Below are 20,772 nucleotides of genomic sequence, written 5' to 3'. Positions count from 1 at the left end.
TTTTTGTGATACGTTTGACCGTTTGTCTTATCCCCTTCGTTTTTTAATGTATGACACGGTTAACTTTTTACAATGCGTTTGACCATTCGTCTTGTTCAAAAAATATGTAATTATTTTTTATTTTATCGTGACTTGATTTATGATCAAATGTTTTTAAGCATAATTTAAACAATTTTTATATTTACACAAAAATTTTGAATAAGACGAATGATCAAACGGTGATTAAAAATTCAACGGTGTTATATACATTAAAAAAACAAAGATAGTAATATATTATTACTATATCTGATTGGTCGCGTTCCGTATTCAATGCTCTTTTCACCTTGCCGTGTTTTACATGCCCAGACACTGTTATCAACCGGCCACATCTGTCGTCTGTTTGCCTCTTCAATCAACATCCTGCAATAATGTGTCAAGACCGTGCGTAATCTATCTAAATAGGGCTCGTATCCTCTGCATTTGGGACCAAAGGCAAAGTTTGCCGTTGGTTCCATACGTCAATCAACGGTTCTATAGTTTAGCAGTTAGTACCCTTTTAGTAGGCTGAGATATCTCAAGTTGTGCAGCGAAGATAGGAACTCTGGTACTTGCAGGGCACTGAACGTGTTGCAGCTGAGGTCGAGATACTGCAGGTGATGTAAATCATACAGTGAATCACTTATGTGTCCTCCCATCCCCTGCTTACTGATACGGAGTAATATTTTGGCCGCAATCGGAGCCTTGGAGAGCGAGCTTGACGATGCGGCCGGCAAACCTTGCCTTTCCTTCCAAAGGCAGAGAATAATGACCCATCTATCCATTATATACTGAAAGTCTATTAAATTTCTTTAAAACGTTTTAATGGTCTCATGTGGCAATTCTTAAAATGCTCTCAAACTGACATGCGACGTTAATAAAATCCGATCCTCACTTTTCATTTAACTCGGTAGATTCAATATTATGAGCTGTTGATTTGGTTGAGATTAAAACAAACCAGAGAGCTATCCCGTACATCTGGAGCAGTACCCGGGCCGCACGTCCACGACGCCCGTGGCGTTCGCGGAGAGCGGCACCGCGCGGGTCAGTATTGTCTGCCTTTGGGAGGAAAGGCAAGGTTTGCCGTTGTTCCATCCAGACCATCCGTACTTCAATCAACGGCAGTATGGTTTAGCACCACAAAGACGATTAACAGCTAATTAATTAATATAATTATTTCTATATATTAGTCCAATTAATTAACAAGATCGGTTCTATATATTATTTTTTATGATAAAATACTCTTGTACAACAAAAACAGTTTAGTTTTTTCAAAATAAATGTTTAATTTTTTGGAGGATTTTAACAGTAGAGTTGCTAGACTTGGGATAATTATTTTACTACTGTATAAATAAAAGATTTTCTTATCCTGAGATTGTTTGCTTCTTGATTTTTATCTTATTTTTTGAGTTGGTTTCAAAAGGCGAGGGAGGTATTACTTGTATTTGATTTACCGCTGGAGTTCGTTTCCTTATTTTTTTTAAGATTGAACAAACTCTATTAGTTAATTAGCTACTAATTAGTCAGTAAAAGGGTACTAACTGCTAAACTATAGAACCGTTGATTGACGTATGGATGGCCTGGATGGAACCAACGGCAAACTTTGCCTTTGGTCCCAAATGCAGAGGATACGAACCCCTGACGGGTCTCGAGCTTCATCGGGAGGATACCACCGTAGCTCGGTAATCTCTCCAACCTGCGTCATTTCAGTATTGACTTTTTTTTTTAGCCGGGCCGGCCAAAGATTGATCGACCAATTTCATTAAGATTTAGAAAAAAAATACAGTAAAATGTTACAACGATATTACCAGTATTGATTCCATTTTTGATGACACATATATACTCCACAGATATTACCTGGTTGTCACTGTTAAGTTCCCTTAGGTATCTGGATATGAGTTGGGTGAACCTCAGCACTATTGTGCAGTGGGTTCCGACGGTGAACATTGACAAGATTTTTTTTTTTAAAAAAGAAAAGATTGGCACATAAGGTGAAACGCCCTTTCACTCTATTCATCTCACAAAACTGGGACTTATAGAGTTACCAAAATAGTTTAGAAAAAGTTATCTAAACAAAATTTTAGAGATATCATACCTCAAAAAGTGTGGCATCAATAATCCGGAAGATATTGTAGCCTAGATAGATGCTGGCGTATTTGTGCAGGATATTGATATACTCCCACCATCCTAAAAAAGTCAAATTTTGGGGTCGAATGTTTGTAAAATAAAAAACTGATTCCCACGCAGAGATCAATAAATACTAACTTCATCTTATTTTTTCCCTGTCTCGTCTTATCACTTGTCTGGTACCGAGGAAAGAGCTGGGAACGATTTAGTGTTCACAGGGATTTTTTTTAAAAAAACAAAAATGCTAAACATGGTTACACTTGATGAGAGTGTTTTGGTCTTTCACTGCTTGGACTAAAACTACATGGGGCTTCTAGGATTTGATATTTTGTGATACGCAGAAAGTAAATAACTAAATAACTTGAAAGTTACATAAATAGGCAGAGATGGATAAACAAAACGAATCGGCAACGAAGCACCGCGCCTCAAACAACAGAGCAGGTAACAGACCTCACACTGTCACAGTCACACAATTAGTAACATCCGGCGCGTCTCATCATATCCGCGAGAGAGCAGACTAATCACTCCCCACCCTGGAATTTTCTTCTCTCTAGCAAGTTCCTTACGACATTAGCGCTGACCGGCCCCAACAAGATAACTTAATTAAGTTATTACCTTAGCTCAAGTAACTAATTCCTGATGCATACAAAACAGAGTAGCTTATTAGCGTATGATTAATTAAGTGTTAGCTAATTTTTTTTTAAAAAATAGATTAATACAATTTTTTAAAACAACTTTTGTATAGATTTTTTAAAAAGAAAATATATTCGTTTATCAGTTTAAAAAACGTACGCGTGTAAAAGAAATAAGGTGAGTTGGGAAAGAAGGGAGAAAGAACTTTAAAATAAGTGGCACCCCTATTTAAGCTGACACCCAGCACTAAGCAGTACCGCATCCATCTTCCACTGCATCAGCAGCATCTTTTCACCCCCTTCTCACACTGATACTCACAGGCTGATCACGACCGGTAGCAACAATGGTTTTCAGAGGGTGGTTGATGTGGGCTCCGGCCTCAGCGCCAGTCCTCGTGGTGTTCGGTCTCCTCTTCGGCCTCGCCCTCGTGTGGCAGGCCGGCCGCCTGCTTCACCGGCTGTGGTGGCGGCCGCGGCGGCTGGAGAAGGCGCTGCGCGCGCGGGGCCTCCGCGGCTCGTCCTACCGCTTCCTCACCGGCGACCTCGCGGAGGAGAGCCGGCGGAGGAAGGAGGCCTGGGCGAGGCCGCTGCCGCTGCGGTGCCACGACATCGCGCCGCGCATCAAGCCGTTCCTCCACGGCACCGTCGTCAGGGAGCAGCACGGCAAGCGGCGGCAGCCGTGCATCACCTGGTTCGGCCCGACGCCGGAGGTGAACATCACCGATCCCGAGCTGGCCAAGGTCGTCCTGTCCAACAAGTTCGGCCACTTGGAGAGGGTCAGGTTCAAGGAGGTGTCGAAGCTGCTATCCCAAGGCCTCACCTACCACGAGGGCGAGAAGTGGGTCAAGCACAGGAGGATCATCAACCCGGCTTTCCAGCTCGAGAAGCTCAAGGTAGTTAACCTACATAGAAATGTGACAAATTTCCTTTTTTCTACACAGAAATGTGATAAATTTCCTCCGTTCCAAAATAAATTAACCAGGAACCTAATTAGATACAACCTAATTTTCATCGTTCATACTATTAGTTTGTATCTAATTCGATCTTTGGTTGTTACTCTCTTTGGGTTGCAGTACTTATTGTTTTGAACAAGCATGATATTAAATTTTAAAATATTTGACTATGAATAATTTCTAAATTATTTATCTTAGAAATATGTAAGTCATGGATATAGATTGGTTTTAACCAGTATTTCAATAAATAACATATTTATTGATATTTATGTATATATTATAATAGAAAATAATGATCAAAGTTATTTTTTTTTAAGACCGTATCCATCTTCAAATCGATAAATATTATAAATTGAGGGAGTTCTTTAATAGTACTAGCTAGCCTTTTTTATTTTCTTTCTTTATCGGATCAATATAATGGAATGTCGTCGGAGAATGTTGCAGCTCATGCTGCCAGCGTTTTCTGCATGCTGCGAGGAACTGATCAGCAGGTGGATGGGGTCCATTGGCTCTGATGGCTCGTACGAGGTGGATTGCTGGCCGGAGCTCAAGAGCCTCACCGGAGATGTCATCTCGCGCACCGCGTTCGGAAGCAGCTATCTTGAAGGAAGAAGGGTCTTCGAGCTGCAGGCCGAGCAATTTGAGCGCGCAATGAAATGCATGCAGAAGATTTCCATCCCGGGTTACATGTAGGAATTTCTAATACTTAAAAATACCGAGTAATTTAATTTCCCTGGTTCTTAACTTAATATCGACAGCATATTTAATTGGTTACACCAAGCAGTCTTAAGTACATTTTTTATTTCTCTCGGTTAAAATATCCCCTATTATTGGAGAGCTATGGGTATTTAATATTAGTGTTTGTTATTGAGTTTTTCTTTAGTCTTTGGGAGCCATGGGTATTTAATATTAATCAGGAAGGATATACTACACCATAAGGTACATATACCTCTCTATACCTCCTAATAGTTATAAAAGATGGCATCATCGACCATACACTTTTGTCAATCCGTTCAGCTAGTTTAAAATTTTAATTAATTACCAATCAAATAAGGATGTGTCAACCTTTAAATATTGATAGGATATATATTTTCCATTTTTTTCAAACGGCCAATCAAATTGATTGGCTTTATATTAATAGAGGGGAAGAAAGTTACATAACCAAAGGCTAACATAAAGAAGAAAAATGTTGTACACGCCTTACCACAAAGAAAATGTACACGTCGGTCCTCCTTACTTCTCATGACAGCAATCTCCCAATGTATTTTCCATCCGCCAAACCCAAATATCTTAGCTTGTAATGGATGCGAATAATTATTTAATTTGTTGGATTGTGGCTTCCTTTCCTCTAAAGATTATCATATTTCTTTCATTCAATATTTCTCAGGCGATGAGCAAACAAAAAACTGATTTAAGATATATTTTCCATTTCAGGTCTTTGCCTATTGAGAACAACCGGAAGATGCATCAAATAAATAAAGAGATTGAATCGATTCTAAGAGGTATAATTGGGAAAAGAATGCAAGCTATGAAAGAAGGTGAAAGCACAAAAGATGATTTACTTGGCATATTGCTTGAGTCAAACACAAAGCACATGGAAGAGGATGGTCAATCAAGCCAAGGGTTGACAATCAAGGATATCGTGGAGGAGTGCAAGCTGTTTTACTTTGCAGGAGCGGAGACAACATCAGTGCTTCTCACATGGACCATGCTGCTATTAAGCATGCACCCGGAGTGGCAGGACCATGCAAGGGAAGAGATCTTGGGATTATTTAGGAAGAACAAACCTGACTACGAAGGCTTGAGCCGCCTCAAAATTGTCAGTATCTTGCATAATTTCATAATTCTATTTCGTTCATCATGAGTGCAGCTAGATCTAATTAACTCGTATGCGCTAAATTAAATCTCACTGATTTATGTGTCATGCAGGTGACGATGATCCTCTACGAGGTTCTTCGGTTGTACCCACCGTTCATCGAGATTGGTCGGAAAACATACAAAGAGATGGAGATAGGAGGAGTCACTTACCCAGCTGGTGTCAGCATTAAAATCCCCGTGTTGTTCATCCACCATGATCCGGACACCTGGGGAAGTGATGTGCATGAGTTCAAACCTGAGAGGTTCTCTGAGGGGATCTCTAAGGCGTCTAAGGATCCGGGTGCATTCCTCCCGTTCGGTTGGGGGCCACGAATCTGCATCGGCCAAAACTTCGCGCTGCTTGAGGCCAAGATGGCACTGTGCCTGATTCTTCAACGCTTGGAGTTTGAGCTTGCGCCATCGTATACTCATGCGCCGCATACTATCGTAACTCTGCATCCAATGCACGGTGCACAGATTAAAGTTAGAGCTATATGATCATTTCAGATTATAGCGTGTTTTATTAGTACAACTCTTGGTTGTGAGTTGTGATATTTGTACCTTTGTAATAAAATTGGGATAAGGGATATCTATATTATTAGTATACTAGCAAAAGTGCCCGTGCGTTGCAATGGGAAGAAAATGCGAGAAAATTGAGGAACGGTTGAGAAAGATTTACATTATCTAATTAATTGAAAAACATATTTTCCAGAATATTTGAGTATTTTTTAAGTAGGTAGGTATATAATTAAATTAATATACAGGTAAAGTAAGTGGGAGAATAGAATGATATGGTTGGATTTAATTTTTATTAAATTCTCTATATTAGTTACACTCTTTGAAATTTTCTTCGAATTTCCAGAGCTTAGTTGCTAATTTTGATAATACAAACATCATGTCAGCATTTATTTAGATAAAAATCCTCCTTTCTCTAAGGGCCATTTTCAACCCATTTTTCTTCTTCAGCCCGCAACCGAGCCGACCTTTCCTCAGGCCGCAAGCGACCAAAGTCGAATTGAAGTCCACCTACTCCTCCTCACTTGTTGTGTGAGCCGTAACCGAAAATCTAACCACGTTTATGTTGGACCGCCGCCCCGGGCGCGGCCCAGCAGTGTTGCGGTCCAGTGATGGAGGCTAGCCCGACACTCGATCGATCTGAGCCGTTCGTTTTGATGGACGGCTTAGATCAGTTCCGAATCAATCAAAACCCGGTGCCAAAAAAACCCTAACCCTAGATTAATTCCCCCCCACTGCCGGCCGCCTCCGCCTCTCCCCCTCCCCCTCCTCCCACTGGTGCCGCCCCTTCCCCTCTCCTTTCCTCCCATCTCCCCACCGGCGGTGCTGTTAACAGTGAAATTTGGTAATCCCAAAGTTACCATCGGTTTAGAGTCAGTATCGGCTTTAAAGTTCTAGAATCAGCCGATGGGAGTCAAGTCGCCACGATGTCATGTTCTTGGTGGAGTCGGATCAATCAAAGGAAGCTTATCTAGAAGAGTTCGAGTTCAAGAAGGATGCGACATGACAGTTATCTATTAATTAGGCATAGTTTATTAGTTTTCTTTTATCTTTAGGAAAGTGTGCTTAGTGTCCGAAAAAGACTTTATCTTTTCCTTTTTAGTTTCTTTCTTGTCCGACAAGGACTAGTATCTCCCTATAGGTATAAATATGTACACTCGGGGTCATTGTAATCTATCAATCTATCGATCAATAATACTCTCGGTGCATCGCCACCCTCTTCCCTGAGGTTTTTACTTATTTTCCGGCGGAACTTGGGCACCTGACGCAGGGCTGCATCGGCTTTCGATCTCCAGCGAAGGGGTAAGTCCTACGTTCTGTCGGGCCCTGGTGAATCTGTCGGCTACGTTGGTGTTGTTCAAGGCTGCATCGATTCGATCTCTTGGATCGCTCTGGTTTGGTTGATATATTTGCCTACCTGATATCTCAATTATATCTCTAATTGCATTGTGTTTAGGGACACAACGGTTTAGTTGGGACTGTCTCGGTTAGGTCTGATCTCCTGTCTTAGCCGATATATCTCTACAATCATAATGCTGTTCTAAATAGATTTGTTATATCCATCACATTAGACAGATCTATCGGCTCATCGAGTATTAGATTATCATATACAATCTCGTGCTGCATCGGTTAGGTTCGATCTACTAGATTGTTGTTGATAATATAAGTCTTGTTAAGCCGATAGGTTCATGCTAATGTTTTAACGGGGTGCTAGCCGATAAGTTATCTGGATGTTGCATCGGCTTGTAGGGATTGCATATACATATAAGTTGGATTTAGCCGATGGCAACAAAGGTTTCACTGTTTAATCTAATCTTGTGGATCTTATGACATCGGACCTCTAGCTGATGTGTGCTTTAACCTTCGGATCAATATTTGTTCTACTATTTCATATTGTTAGCCGATTGGTTTCTACTGGATTATATTGCTATATTATATTATCATCAGCCGATTGCCTTTATATCATTATCCACATTGGACATATAGCCGATTGCTTAAACCCTATCGCTATCGGCTGGTATCGGTATCGGCTATTATCGGCTATCGGCTGGAACTACTCCATCGGCTTGTCAGCCGATCAGCTGTTTAGATCTACTATTTGCATATCTTGTCAGTTGCAGGATCAAACTGACTAGCACGCCTGCATGTCATCAATCTTTGGACCTGCACAGGAGCTAAGCAGATCTCCTAGGCCGGTGTGTTCGATTTTTTTCGTCAACAGGTGCCGCTCCCTCTTGCCCTCTTCCTCCCGTCTCACCTGCACGACGAGGTACGGCGCGAAGACGGTGGCGACGACTGTCCCTCCCCCTCTCCCTCTACCCGTCGGCCTCGACGGCCGTCCCTCCCTCTTGGCCTCTTTGTTTTTGTCGGCGACAGCGCCCGCTCCACCCTCAAGATGCAGTGGCGCCCTCCCAACGGCGGCGATGACAGCGTCAATGGCTTCCTGCGGGTGGATCTGGTGCCGACGACTTCCCGCGGCTGATCCAACCGTGACGTAGACATCGCAGATCCGGCTTCGCCAACGGTGTATGCAACTTCCCGTGGATGGATCCGGTGGCGACGATGGCGTCGGCGGCTTCCGGTGATGTTTTTATTCTTCTTCCGTTATTTTTTCTCAGTCACTGGATTGTTATTGGTATTTCTTAACGTCAGATAGAATCCGCAAGCGCACAGAAGATACCGATGTAGCACTTCACTCAGGAGTATTCCAAGGTATCGATTTCCACAGGGAACGTGTGTCAGCTCTTCTCCAGGTTCATCAAAGGACATGAAGCTAAAATAGGTTAAGGGTAGAGCGGATTTACTAGTGAGAGTGTCTACAAAAAGCTCTATTTAATCCTAACGCGGTATTTCGGGCGTTGGCTAGTGCGCTGCTCCTAGATATGGCTCTACAATGTACCCGGACAGGGAGAACTTTTGTGTACTTGAGGGCTGTCACCACCTCTACACCCACCTCTGTAACATCCTAAAAATTAACTATTTTCTAGTCCTGCATCATGCCGGTTCTTATATTCTTCATATCCTCTTTAAACCTAGGACATTAGAGGGACCTCCTATAACTAACTTGCATAAAATCTCTCTCTCTCTTTGGTGTTTTCCCTTTTTAAAGTATATTTGGTTAATTGAGGCATTTCTTGATTTGGTATAAAACCTTGTTTTAACTAAAATCCTTTATTCAAATTTAGTTTGAAAACTCTTTTTATTTTCATGAATTATGGTCCAAGAAACCCTCCAACTTTACCCTTGAACCTAAACCAAATCCTTGTAATTCCAATTTTATTGGAATTAATTGTCGACCCATCCTTTGATCTTAAACCTATCCTTAGACCCCTTTCCAAATTCTTCCTTTTGATCTAGCCGCTGATTTAATTCCTGTGGCGTGATTTTCGTCTCGGCACAAGAATAAAATTATTACAAATATTGTGAATAATTGCTCTTGTGCTAGGAAAATATATTTCATCCTTCCATCCCAAAACCAAAACCTTATTTAGCCCATAATTAATTCTCTAGTTTTCTACCACATATTTTGGGCTAAAATTCTTTCTATTCCATTTTCCTTTCATCTTCTCGAAAATATATTCAAATTAGAAATCCTATCCTACTATTCATATTCGTATATATTTCTCTCTCTCATTTGAGTGCATTAAACAAAATCCATTATTTGCCACTTCTAAAAGATTGCACTCAAATAATTAGGAAAATATCTATTTCGGAAATTATCTCTAAATATAATTTCCCTTTCCAAAATAGCTGTCTAAAATCCCTTCAAATACAAATACTTCTCTAAATCCAATTTATTCAAACTTTAGACTTTCTTCCTTTTAAGATTGGGCCGAATTCCCCCTTTTCCTCCTCTCTTTCATGCGGCCCAAGTCCGAGAAAGCTAATCCGCGACCAGTCGCGTGCGCCCTCCCCCGCGCGACTGGACGCGTGTCGCACGTGGAGAGGGGGGGGGGGGGGGGGGGGGCGGCGACGGCGCGTGGTTTTTTTTGGGAGCGGTTTCTTTTTTTTTTCTGTTTTCTTTCCGTATCTGTAGTTTGCAATTTTCTTTTCTTTTTCTGTTTATTCTTTCCGTAGTTTACGATTTCTGTTTCTGTTTTGTTGCTTTTCTTTTTTTCTTTCCGTATCATTATCAGTTTTTTTCCTTTTTAATACGTTATACATGTATAAATACATACTTTGTATACACATGTATAAACTTTGCATACGTGTGTACAAACTTTATATACGCGTATGCAAAGTTTGTATACGCGTATACAAAGTTTATACAAGTATATTTTTTTAAGTTTTATACGTATGTAGACAAACATGGTATACATGTATACAAAGTTTATATACATATATTTTTTGATTTTTATACCTAAGCACACAAATTTTATATACATGTGTATATTTTTTATACAATAAAGTGTATATATATAAAAAATTATATATATACACGTGTATATATACTATATAAACATACGTATAAACTTTGTATACATAAATACAAAGTTTATATGTATGTATATATTGTATATACATAATGCATATATACATATTAATCCTGTATAGGAGCAGAGACTATAGAGGGGGGCGCTGATCGCGCGTGCGCGGCCGCGCGACTAGTCGCCGATCAGCACCGCCCGCCCAAGTCGGCCCAGCCTCAGCTGAGCCGCCTCCTCTCTCCTCCCTTCCTTCTGTGGGCGCCGCCGTGCGCCATGGGAGAGCGTGCGCGCCGCCACCATCGCCGCCCACAACTCGGTGCCGCCGCCGTCGTCTCGCCGTCGCCACCAAGGAACCGCCGCCGACGTCAGCCGCCACCTCACCTCACTGACGTCATCCTCGAGCAAAACCGACCTTGTCGACCAATCAGAAACGGAGCCGGCGCCGATTTCTTCTCCTCCACCCGCTGGCGCCGTGTTCCTCTCCTCCTCCTCCTCCTCCAAACCGACCTCTCACCGCCTATAAATAGCCGGTGAGCCGGCCCCTTTTTCCCCACCATTCGATCTCTAAGAGCTCTGTCTTTTTCTCTCTCTTCCTCAAGACCGGCTGCCACCACCGTCGGCCGATCTCTCTCTCCGGAGCACCACTAGCCAAATCCTTGGACCACCGGCTTCGCCTCCCTCCGGCGAACTCATTTTTCCCATCTCCCCCTTCTCTCCCACTTCACTTTAAGCCATCACCGGAGTTCCTTCTCTCATGTCGGGCCGAGCTCTTGTCATCGGTGTTCCCATGTCCTCCTTCCTCTCCCGCAGTGGAAACCGCCTCCTACGGGTGCGCCACATCCGGGAACACGCATGGTCGCCGGGGTCGCAGCCTGTTAGCCACCGGAGCGCCGCCGCCCCAACCGCCTCCTCCTCTCCCTTCTATCGGCTGGAGGAAGAAGACGACGAGAAGAAGGAGAGAGAAAGAGAAAAGAAGAAGGAAAAAGAAAAGGAAAGAAAGGCTGACAGGTGGGCCCATAAATAGTACCTTTTCATATTTTCTAGATTTAATTCAAATCTCAATCTTTAGAAGCCTATATCTCCTAAACCGTAGATCCGATTCCAGTGAAAATTGGACCTAAATTCATCTAAATTCAAACCCTATCTTTTGACACCAGTTTTGCTATTTTAATATTTTATTTGAATTTATTCAAATACCGTTTGAATTTATGTTTGCCTTTTCAAATATTTCTTTTAAACCCAAAATACCCTTTAGCCATTAAAAAGCCGCCGGTTGGAACTTTACGCCTTCCATGGGGACGTTCGTACGGTCTACCGACCCCGACGTCGGACCGTTGGTTGTAAAGTCCGGCAAAACCAAACCTAAGGTCGAAGTGCTGCTCCTGGCACCCCACGCCTCGATGCGCATAGTGGTCGGAGCTTCACTATTCCCTCGACCTCCACAGCACGCCGCACAGTTAGCTCTCGAGCTCTGTGTGATCCTAGCCGCTCCGCCGCCACTCACGGTTGTCGGAGTAACACTTCCGCCCCACCAAACCTACACCAACCTCCTATTCCTCTAGCCGATTTGTTGTCAGTCGACACCGGCTAGAAAAGACACTAAATCTAGTCGTTATGATGCCAACCCTAGCAAAGACTAGCAAACAATCAAACCCTAGCCGATACCTTGCTAGTCAAATCCCAGTTGTCATCTAAATTCCATACCCTCTACAATACCACCTATCCACCATACTCTCAGCCACCTACTTTCTGTCTACCAGAACCTATATATAGAATATAGAACATGGCCGATATATTGCCCTACTCCTCAATCAGCCTAAATATAACCAAACCCTAGGTATAATCCTACCTAAATCCTAGCCATTCTTCTACCAAAGCCCAACCTCGACCAATGTTAGGACATAATCCATATACCCTATAAAGGAGATATTATACCCTGAACCCTAGCTCTCCTAGCCGCTTACCGATCTTTTGCTATCTTATGGATTTTATTGAATTTGGCTCTTCCTCTTCTGACAGTAGAGTCTATTATATTTTAGAGGCAACCTGTGGTATTTCGAGGATCGGATAATCAGGTTGCCTATCTCGGATTTATTTGCATTGGAGCAAGGCAAGTTATTATTCCTTCCCTTTGAGCATAATTATCCTATATTCTTATATCTCTATTCTATGTATTAGTCATACATGATTTTGAATGCATAACCTGAACATATAGCAAACCAGATATGCTAACTTTTGCTTAGCCCTGCCTAATTAGATTGCATAAAATATAATGAACTTAGATTGGAACAGTACGGTAGAAATGGTTGATTTCCGGGTGGCTAGTACTGTTCCAACCGACATAAGACTGCCAAGTACATGTGAAGAACATACGAGTACGACCGCAATTCTCATATGGGCATAGACCTAGATGATTAAGTTATCTAGCAAAGGTGGTACCTCTGTATAGTGGTTCTTCTTAAGTCCTCGCGCAGGAGGCAAATTTATGCCGCGAAGGGCAATTGTGATATTTACCGAGGCGCAGGTAAATATATGAGATTTATTAATGTCATGACTTGTTTGTGAACCCTGATTGCGATGACATGGTGTCATACAGTCAGTTCTCTCTAAAGACCTCGGGAACGCCAGAACTCCTCTCGCTGCTGATAACGTTACATTCAGAGCGCATGAGGACAAGAGTTCATGGAATAGGTACCACTGATGTTAGTAACCGAAAAGCTTTGCCATGACAAGGCTAATGTGTTTGGCACGTCATGGATTGCGGGTAAAGCGTACATCTACTGCAGTATGAATATTCTCAAAACTATTCGAATAGCCGTGCTCACGGTTATCGGGCATTGGGACTCACAATGGCATCTTGGTTAGAAACTTAATTCCAAACTTTATTAAATACTGTTGCATTTGAAACATTACAGGCTTTCTTCCTCTATATTATCTGCTTTCTGCAAATAAACCTAGCCCTATACAGTTATTACCATTTCATGCATTCATTATTGATTAATATAATAGCTTGCTGAGTACGTTGTACTCACCCTTACTTCAACCCCTCTTTTTCAGAGTCTATTTGGAGTTTTTGCCGAAGCTGGGAGTTCAATCATATAAGTTAGTCTCATTCTAACTTAATTCTCAAGTATAGATTAGATAGATGGTTTAAGTCTATAGTAAAACACTAGAGTTGAGTCATTCTATAGCCTCTGTTGTATTAGTTAGCCACAAGTTTGTAAATACCCATATATTTTGTAATAACATCCCCCTAGAACCTTGTTCAAATGTATGCAATGAAGATACAGATTGTTGAACCTGTATCAATCTACTGATTCAGGACTTGGTATAGTCTAAACATGTCGGTTTCCGAATCATTAGTTTTGGGACCCGACAACCTCAAACCTACTGTGGAAAACAGAGCAAACACCGGAAATTAACTACACAGACACGGCGTCTGCGCAGTTAATAACTACTTTAGCGTTTATAACTCACTAAAGCAATCACTATATTTTAATGGACTATAGTGAACAATGATCTCGTACGTTGATTAGGAACTAACTAAGAGGTAACTCTCACAGAATAAATCTTAATTACCCAGAATGATATTCAATTAAAGCATAGTAGTTAACAAAGTAAAAAAATAAAAAGAGGATTATCGACAACTCCAGAATACCTCCGACTTTCTCTACTCTACTCTCTTCCTAATCTAGTATACAATAAAGTACAATAGAGCCTCTTGTAATTCAGCTCAAGCTTTGATGTGCGTGAATGAGGGAGAGGAGAGGGGTATTTATAGGCTAGAGGTGCCTTGGAAATGTGGAGATGCTTAAGCATCCAAAGAGCATCTCTTCTCTCCTCTTGACAAGTGTGCATGATGGTTTCTTTAGGTATAACGCTCACAACCGTCATTGAGAGGTCGTTATCCACCGAATGCAACTTGGGCTTGGGCCAGCGGCCTCCGTCAGGGTTCGGACGAACTCAGTGTTCGGCTGGCTCTGTTGGCTCCGATTTTTTGCCTGGACAATCATTTTGGGCCCCTCATTTTATTGATATAGGTGTTTGGCCTATTTGAAGGTGTTTAATTGGGTTTTTGGGTCCAAAACTTCATAAGTTCGGATATGAGTTTGATTCTCCTCCTCTTTCATGTATATTTCTTCTCAACCTAGGTAGTTTGTCACCTGCATACGAATGTACACCAACACTCGTGGAAAGTGTTAGTAATAAACCTTACCACTTTGTTGGATGTTTTATATTTATGGTCTTATGCAGGTATTGACGCGATAATTTGGTACTTAACAGCCATCATCAATTGTCCGATTAGATTTTGTATCTTTTTTTGTTTTTTTTGTTTTTGCTTTATCCGCCTTGCAGTCGCACAGACCAAAAATAGTGCCGTACGGACAAAAACGAGATGACGATCAGAAAGTTACTTAGGCCTGGTTTAGTTCCCAATTTTTTTTTTCAAAAAACGTCACATTGAATCTTTAGACACATGCATGCATGGAGCATTAAATATAGATAAAAACAAAAATTAATTAGTCCATGATGAGCCATAAGTGCTACAGTAACCCATATATGCTAATGACGGCTTAATTAGTTTCCATGCGAGTTATGAAATTAGTTTTTTCATTCGTATCCGAAAACCCCTTCCGACATCCGATCAAACATTCGATGTGACACCAAAAAATTTTCTTTTCCCAACTAAAGGGGTGTTTAGATCCATGCGTATAAATTTTTGGCGTGTCACATCGGATATACGAACACACATTTGAAGTATTAAACATAGGCTAATAACAAAATAAATTACAGATTCCGCCTGCAATCTGTAAGATGAATTTATTAAGCCTAATTAATTCATCATTAGCAAATATTTACTGTAGTACCACATTATCAAATCATGGAGGAATTAGACTTAAAAGATTCGTTTCACAATTTACACACAATCTGTGTAATTACGTATTTTTTCGTTTATATTTAATACTCCATACATGTATTAAACATTCAATGTGAATTTTACCAGGTGATCTAAACAGGCCCTAATCATGGCCTTATTTTTAAGTAGTTAAGATCTGATTGGTTGCGTTCCATATTCAGTGCTCTTCTCACCTTGCCGTGTTTTAAATGCCCGGACGTCGTTATCAACCGGCCACTACTGTCGTCTGTCTTCCTCTGCAATCATCATCTTGCAATAATGTGTCGAGACCCAAACCACATCCTGCAATAATGTGTAATTAGTTATAGAGCGACTACTTGGACTACTAAGTCAACAACCCAGAGCACATGCAGACTAGGGGTGTGTTTGCAACCCCTTTTTCCTAACCCATCTCCCTCGTTTTCCACGCGCACGCTTTTCAAACTGCTAAACGGTGCGTTTTTTAAAAGGTTTCTATACAATTGTTTAAAAAAATCAAATTAATCTATTTTTGAAAAAAATTAGCAAACACTTAATTAATCACGTGCTAATGGACCGCTCCGTTTTCCGCGTTTGCTGTGCACGTTGGCAAACTGGAGTAGCGAACACAGGCTGTGTTTAGTTCCACGCCAAAATTGAAAGTTTGAAGAAATTAGAATGATGTGACAAAAAGTTGAAAGTTTATGTGTAGGAAAGTTCGATGTGATGGAAAAGTTGGAAGATTAAAGAAAAAAGTTGAAATCTAAACATGGTCTAAGGTTGTGTTTAGATTCCAAAAAATTTTGGCCAAAAACGTCACATCAAATGTATGGATACAATCATAGAGCACTAAATGTGGACGGAAAAAAAAACAAATTGCACAGTTTGCATGTAAATTGTGAGACGAATCTTTTGAGCTTAATTGTGCCATGATTTGACAATGTGGAGCTGCAGTAAACATTTGCTAATGATGGATTAATTAGGGTTAATAAATTCGTCTCGCAGTTTACAGGCGGAATCTGTAATTCGTTTTGTTATTAGTCTACGTTTAATACTTCAAATGTGTGTCTGTATATATAAAAAAAATTTTGGCCAACGAACTAAACACGGCCTAACTCAGTTCAAGATGGAGATGAAACTGATTCAATAACATCAGGAGTCATGCAGAGCTGTTAGTACCAGTTAGCCAAACAAAGTTACTGATCTGCACCAGCTCGAGCAGAAATCCACAGAAAACAGCAAACAATGCACAAGCTCCATGTCTGCTGCATCCAACTGGCCATAGTGCTGTTCTTGCTCGCTCAAACAGAGTGCTCCAATGGAACATCTGCCTATAATCCCAATGAAACGGTCATCATCACCAGGTGCATCACCACCGAGAGGTCAGCTCTTCTGGCCTTCAGAGCAGGGTTATCAGACCCTGCAAACCTCCTCCCGTCGTGGGAGGGTGACGACTACTGTCGATGGAAGGGCGTCGGGTGCAGCAACAGAACCGGCCGCGTCGTCAAGCTCGATCTCCAAGGCGATTGTGGCAATAGTATTATCAGTAAGCAGGTGCTGGGAGGAAGCATAAGTGATTCACTGCTTGATTTACATCACCTGCAGTATCTCGACCTCAGCTGCAACAGGTTCAATGGCCAGCAAGTACCTGAGTTCCTGTCGTCGCTGCACAGCTTGAGATATCTCGACCTATCAGAGTCGAGCTTCAGTGGAAGGATACCACCGCAGCTCGGTAACCTCTCCAGCCTGCGTTATTTCAGTATTGATTCCATTTTTGGTGACACAGACTCCACAGATATTAGCTGGTTGTCACGATTAAGTTCCCTTGAGCACCTGGATATGAGTTGGGTGAACCTTAGCACAATTGTGCACTGGGTTCCGACAGTGAACATGCTTCGGTCCCTTAAATTTCTCAGTCTTTCCTTCTGCGAACTTCGCACTAGCCCAGATTCTCTTCTGCATTCAAATCTGACATCTCTTGAAACACTTGACATTTCGTGTAACCGATTCAACAAGTATGTTTCGTCCAATTGGTTTTGGAATGTGACGAGCCTTAAGCATCTTGACGTCTCATCCTGCCAACTTCATGGCCGGTTCCCTGACCAACTAGGGAGTATGACCTCCATCGTACACCTTGATTTATCAGGAAACAACCTTGTAGGAATGATCCCGTCGAACCTGAACAACCTGTGTAACCTGGAAGAACTGTTTTTGTTTGAGATCAACATCAATGGGAGCATAGCAGAATTTTTCGAGCGCCTACCTGATTGCTCACGGAGTAAATTACGAAACTTGTTTCTACCTATGAGCAATCTGACAGGAAGCTTGCCAGCCAAGCTAGAAACTTTCAGCAATTTGACGTGGCTTGATCTCCGTGGTAACAATCTCACAGGTCCTGTGCCAATATGGATAGGAGAGCACACGAAGCTAACTGATTTGGACCTTAGCTACAATAATCTGGTTGGGATCATGAGTGAAGACCATTTATCTGGACTAGTTAGCTTGGAGAGATTGTCCTTGACCGATAATTCCATAGCCATTGTGGTGAATTCAACATGGGTTCCTCCTTTCAGTCTAACAGATGTTGAACTTAGATCATGCATTCTAGGGCCTAAATTTCCAATGTGGCTTAGATGGCAAACACGTATATCGGATCTTGATATCTCCAACACAAGCATATCTGACAAGGTTCCAGATTGGTTTTGGAAAATGTCCTCCATGCAATTTTTAAATATCCGAAACAACCAAATTAGTGGTTTATTGCCATCCACAATGGAATTTATGGCTGCAATAGCAATGGATCTCAGTTCTAACCAGTTAAGTGGTCCAATACCTAAGCTTCCCATTAATCTAACCGGTTTGGATCTCAGTAGAAACCGTTTATCTGGACCATTACCAGCAGATTTTGGAGCACCGGGCCTTGAAACACTTCTTCTATTTGACAACTACATCTCTGGCACCATTCCATCATTGTGCGAATTCCAATTCCTATGGCTGGTAGATATATCAGGAGGGACTGCCTATACTTTTGTCGACAAATTTTTCCCAAAAAATTTGACAGATGTAATTATAGTACAATCGTAGTGTAATTACACTGTAACTTATATGTAATTACACTGTAACTTACATATAACTACAGTGTAACTTATATGTAAGTTTCACATAATTTTGAATCGTTAGATCTATTATAAGATTTGTTTTGGTGAGAAAGAAAACAAATCATAGCACACACATATATGAAAGATTTTGTTCCCACGACCTCCATTTTACCGAAATAACATGTTACGGAGAGATTTTTGAAAGTTACATACAAGTTACACTATAGTTACAGTGTAATTACATGCAAGTTACAGTGTAATTACAGTACAATCATTACACTACGATTGTACTGTAATTACATCTATCAAATTTTTGAGAAAAAAATTGTCGACAAATATATAGCAAAATCGTATCAGGAAATAAGCTAACTGGGTCAATTCCAGATTATTCTTTCAATACATCAACTAAGAACACAAGTCTGAATATTGTTAATCTAAGCTTGGGAAACAACAAGCTCTCTGGCAAATTTCCTTCATTTCTCCAGAACTGCCAACAACTCATATTTCTTGATCTTGCAAACAATCAATTATCTGGTCCTTTGCCGGTATGGATTGGAGAGAAGCTACCATCTTTGGCATTTTTACGGTTGCGATCTAATATGTTCTATGGTCATATCCCAATCGAACTTACGAAACTAGTTAATCTGCAATATTTGGATCTTGCTTACAATAATATATCAGGGAGCTTGCCGGAATCTTTTGTGAACTTCAAAGGGATGGTAATAACGAGGGGTAATGATGGCGGAATTTATTCGCCATTCTTTTCTACTAGTATGTCATATGGTGGTGCTGAAATAATGGACGGGTTTAATGAAAGTTTCAAGGTAGTCACAAAGGGTCAAGAGCAGTTGTATACAAGAGAAATAGTATATATGGTGAACCTTGATTTATCTTGTAACAATATCATTGGAAAGATCCCTGAAGAGATTGGTACTCTTGTTGCATTGAAGAATCTAAACTTATCTTGGAATGCCTTCAGTGGGAATATTCCTGATAAGATTGGCGCCTTGTTGCAGGTGGAGTCTCTCGACCTATCACACAACGAGTTGTCTGGTGAAATTCCTAACAGCTTATCTGCTCTCGCATCTTTGAGTCACTTGAACTTGTCCTACAACAATCTTTCAGGAAAGATACCATCTGGGAATCAACTACGAACACTCGATGACCAGCCATCAATCTATATTGGTAACCCGGGTCTTTGCGGTCCTCCTCTGTCCAAGAGTTGTTCACAAACTGAGCCAGTTCCTTTTGTTCAAAAAGATCAAGAGGATGAAAATGAGAAGGTTTTCTTTTTCCTTGCCATGGGTATTGGATATGTGCTGGGTATATGGACAATACTCTGCATCTTCTTGTTTCAGAGGAAATGGAGAGCTATTTGTTTCTCATTCTATGACAGCATGTACGACCGTGTTTATGTGCAAGTGGCTGTTACCTGGGCTTCGTTTAAATTTTACAAGGAAAAATGGGCAGAAACTAATTAAGATCGCTGGGAAGTATTCTTCCACATCGCCCCGTTATGTATGCCACATTGCCAACCTAAGCAATCTTACTGAGGTGTACTAAATTTATGCTGTACCCACTTCCTTTATTTACCACACTATATTTGTATGTAGCAAATAATATGGTGTATTTTTCTTCTGATTCATGGAGATCGAATACAGATGTACGTTTGTTCAAAATGAATATTGATCAGACAGAGCTGCCACCATCTTATTTAGATGATTAAACTTTTGGCATTCTGTTACCTTCCGTTACTTATTTTGGGTATGATTTTTTTTCCTGGCAAACGATCCAATGTAAAAGACATTTGTGATCCTATAATTGTTTTTTTAACTCAAAATATTATTAAGGACTGGGAATTTTTTTAACAACTCGCACCAGACAGTGCAAAGTTTATATTGATAGAGCAGAAAAAAAATTACAAGATTACAACTATTGCCAGCACCCGCACATCGACAGCTCCAACACGGACCCAGGAGATGGTTAGCACCGGATCGGCCGCCGCCAAGCGTGATTGGCCACCTTTAGGCCAACAAAGAGACTACAGCCGGGATCGCCCAAAACCCAAACCTAACAACTGAAACCGAACTACACTCTATCCACGTATTTGGGATTGAGGAAGAGAGGGTGAGAGAGAAGATGGAACTGTTCTCCCCCTAGGCCCTCCGACATGGCCACCTTGTATAAGCTAGGGCGCCGACACAAGAGGACCGAGATCTAGAGCGAGTTTGCACCAGTTGTTTGGGAGGTTTCGACCAGGGGTTGCCTAGA

At 41.3% G+C, this 20,772-nt stretch overlaps 2 protein-coding genes across 2 annotated transcripts; both read left to right on the top strand.

Annotated features, from left to right (window-relative positions):
• The first annotated feature begins 3,077 nt into the window (after nt 1-3,077).
• On the top strand, nt 3,078-6,237 carry LOC127777616 (cytochrome P450 CYP72A616-like). The gene is made up of 4 exons (XM_052304216.1): nt 3,078-3,667; nt 4,172-4,416; nt 5,162-5,546; nt 5,657-6,237. Exons 1-4 carry the CDS (start codon nt 3,119-3,121, stop codon nt 6,080-6,082), a joined length of 1,605 nt encoding a protein of 534 aa, XP_052160176.1. The 5' UTR covers nt 3,078-3,118; the 3' UTR covers nt 6,083-6,237.
• A 10,334-nt stretch (nt 6,238-16,571) lies between these two features.
• On the top strand, nt 16,572-20,021 carry LOC127760260 (receptor-like protein EIX2). The gene is made up of 2 exons (XM_052284487.1): nt 16,572-17,883; nt 19,124-20,021. Exons 1-2 carry the CDS (start codon nt 16,649-16,651, stop codon nt 19,980-19,982), a joined length of 2,094 nt encoding a protein of 697 aa, XP_052140447.1. The 5' UTR covers nt 16,572-16,648; the 3' UTR covers nt 19,983-20,021.
• The last annotated feature ends 751 nt before the right edge of the window (nt 20,022-20,772 follow it).

Source organism: Oryza glaberrima, chromosome 1 (genome assembly GCF_000147395.1).
Source record: "Oryza glaberrima chromosome 1, OglaRS2, whole genome shotgun sequence".
In the NCBI taxonomy this organism is placed as follows: Eukaryota; Viridiplantae; Streptophyta; class Magnoliopsida; order Poales; family Poaceae; genus Oryza; species Oryza glaberrima.
The sequence above is the reverse complement of the archived record's forward strand: the minus strand, read 5'-3'. Positions and strand labels throughout refer to the sequence as shown.

Coding starts and splice junctions, on each gene's coding strand:
- LOC127777616 (XM_052304216.1), top strand. CDS start 3,119: ATGGTTTTCAGAGGGTGGTTGATGTGGGCTCCGGCCTCAGCGCCAGTC. Junction 4,417..5,161: donor ATTTCCATCCCGGGTTACAT/GTAGGAATTTCT, acceptor TTTCCATTTCAG/GTCTTTGCCTATTGAGAACA. Junction 5,547..5,656: donor GCTTGAGCCGCCTCAAAATT/GTCAGTATCTTG, acceptor TGTGTCATGCAG/GTGACGATGATCCTCTACGA.
- LOC127760260 (XM_052284487.1), top strand. CDS start 16,649: ATGCACAAGCTCCATGTCTGCTGCATCCAACTGGCCATAGTGCTGTTC. Junction 17,884..19,123: donor GTTGGGATCATGAGTGAAGA/CCATTTATCTGG, acceptor TCATATCCCAAT/CGAACTTACGAAACTAGTTA.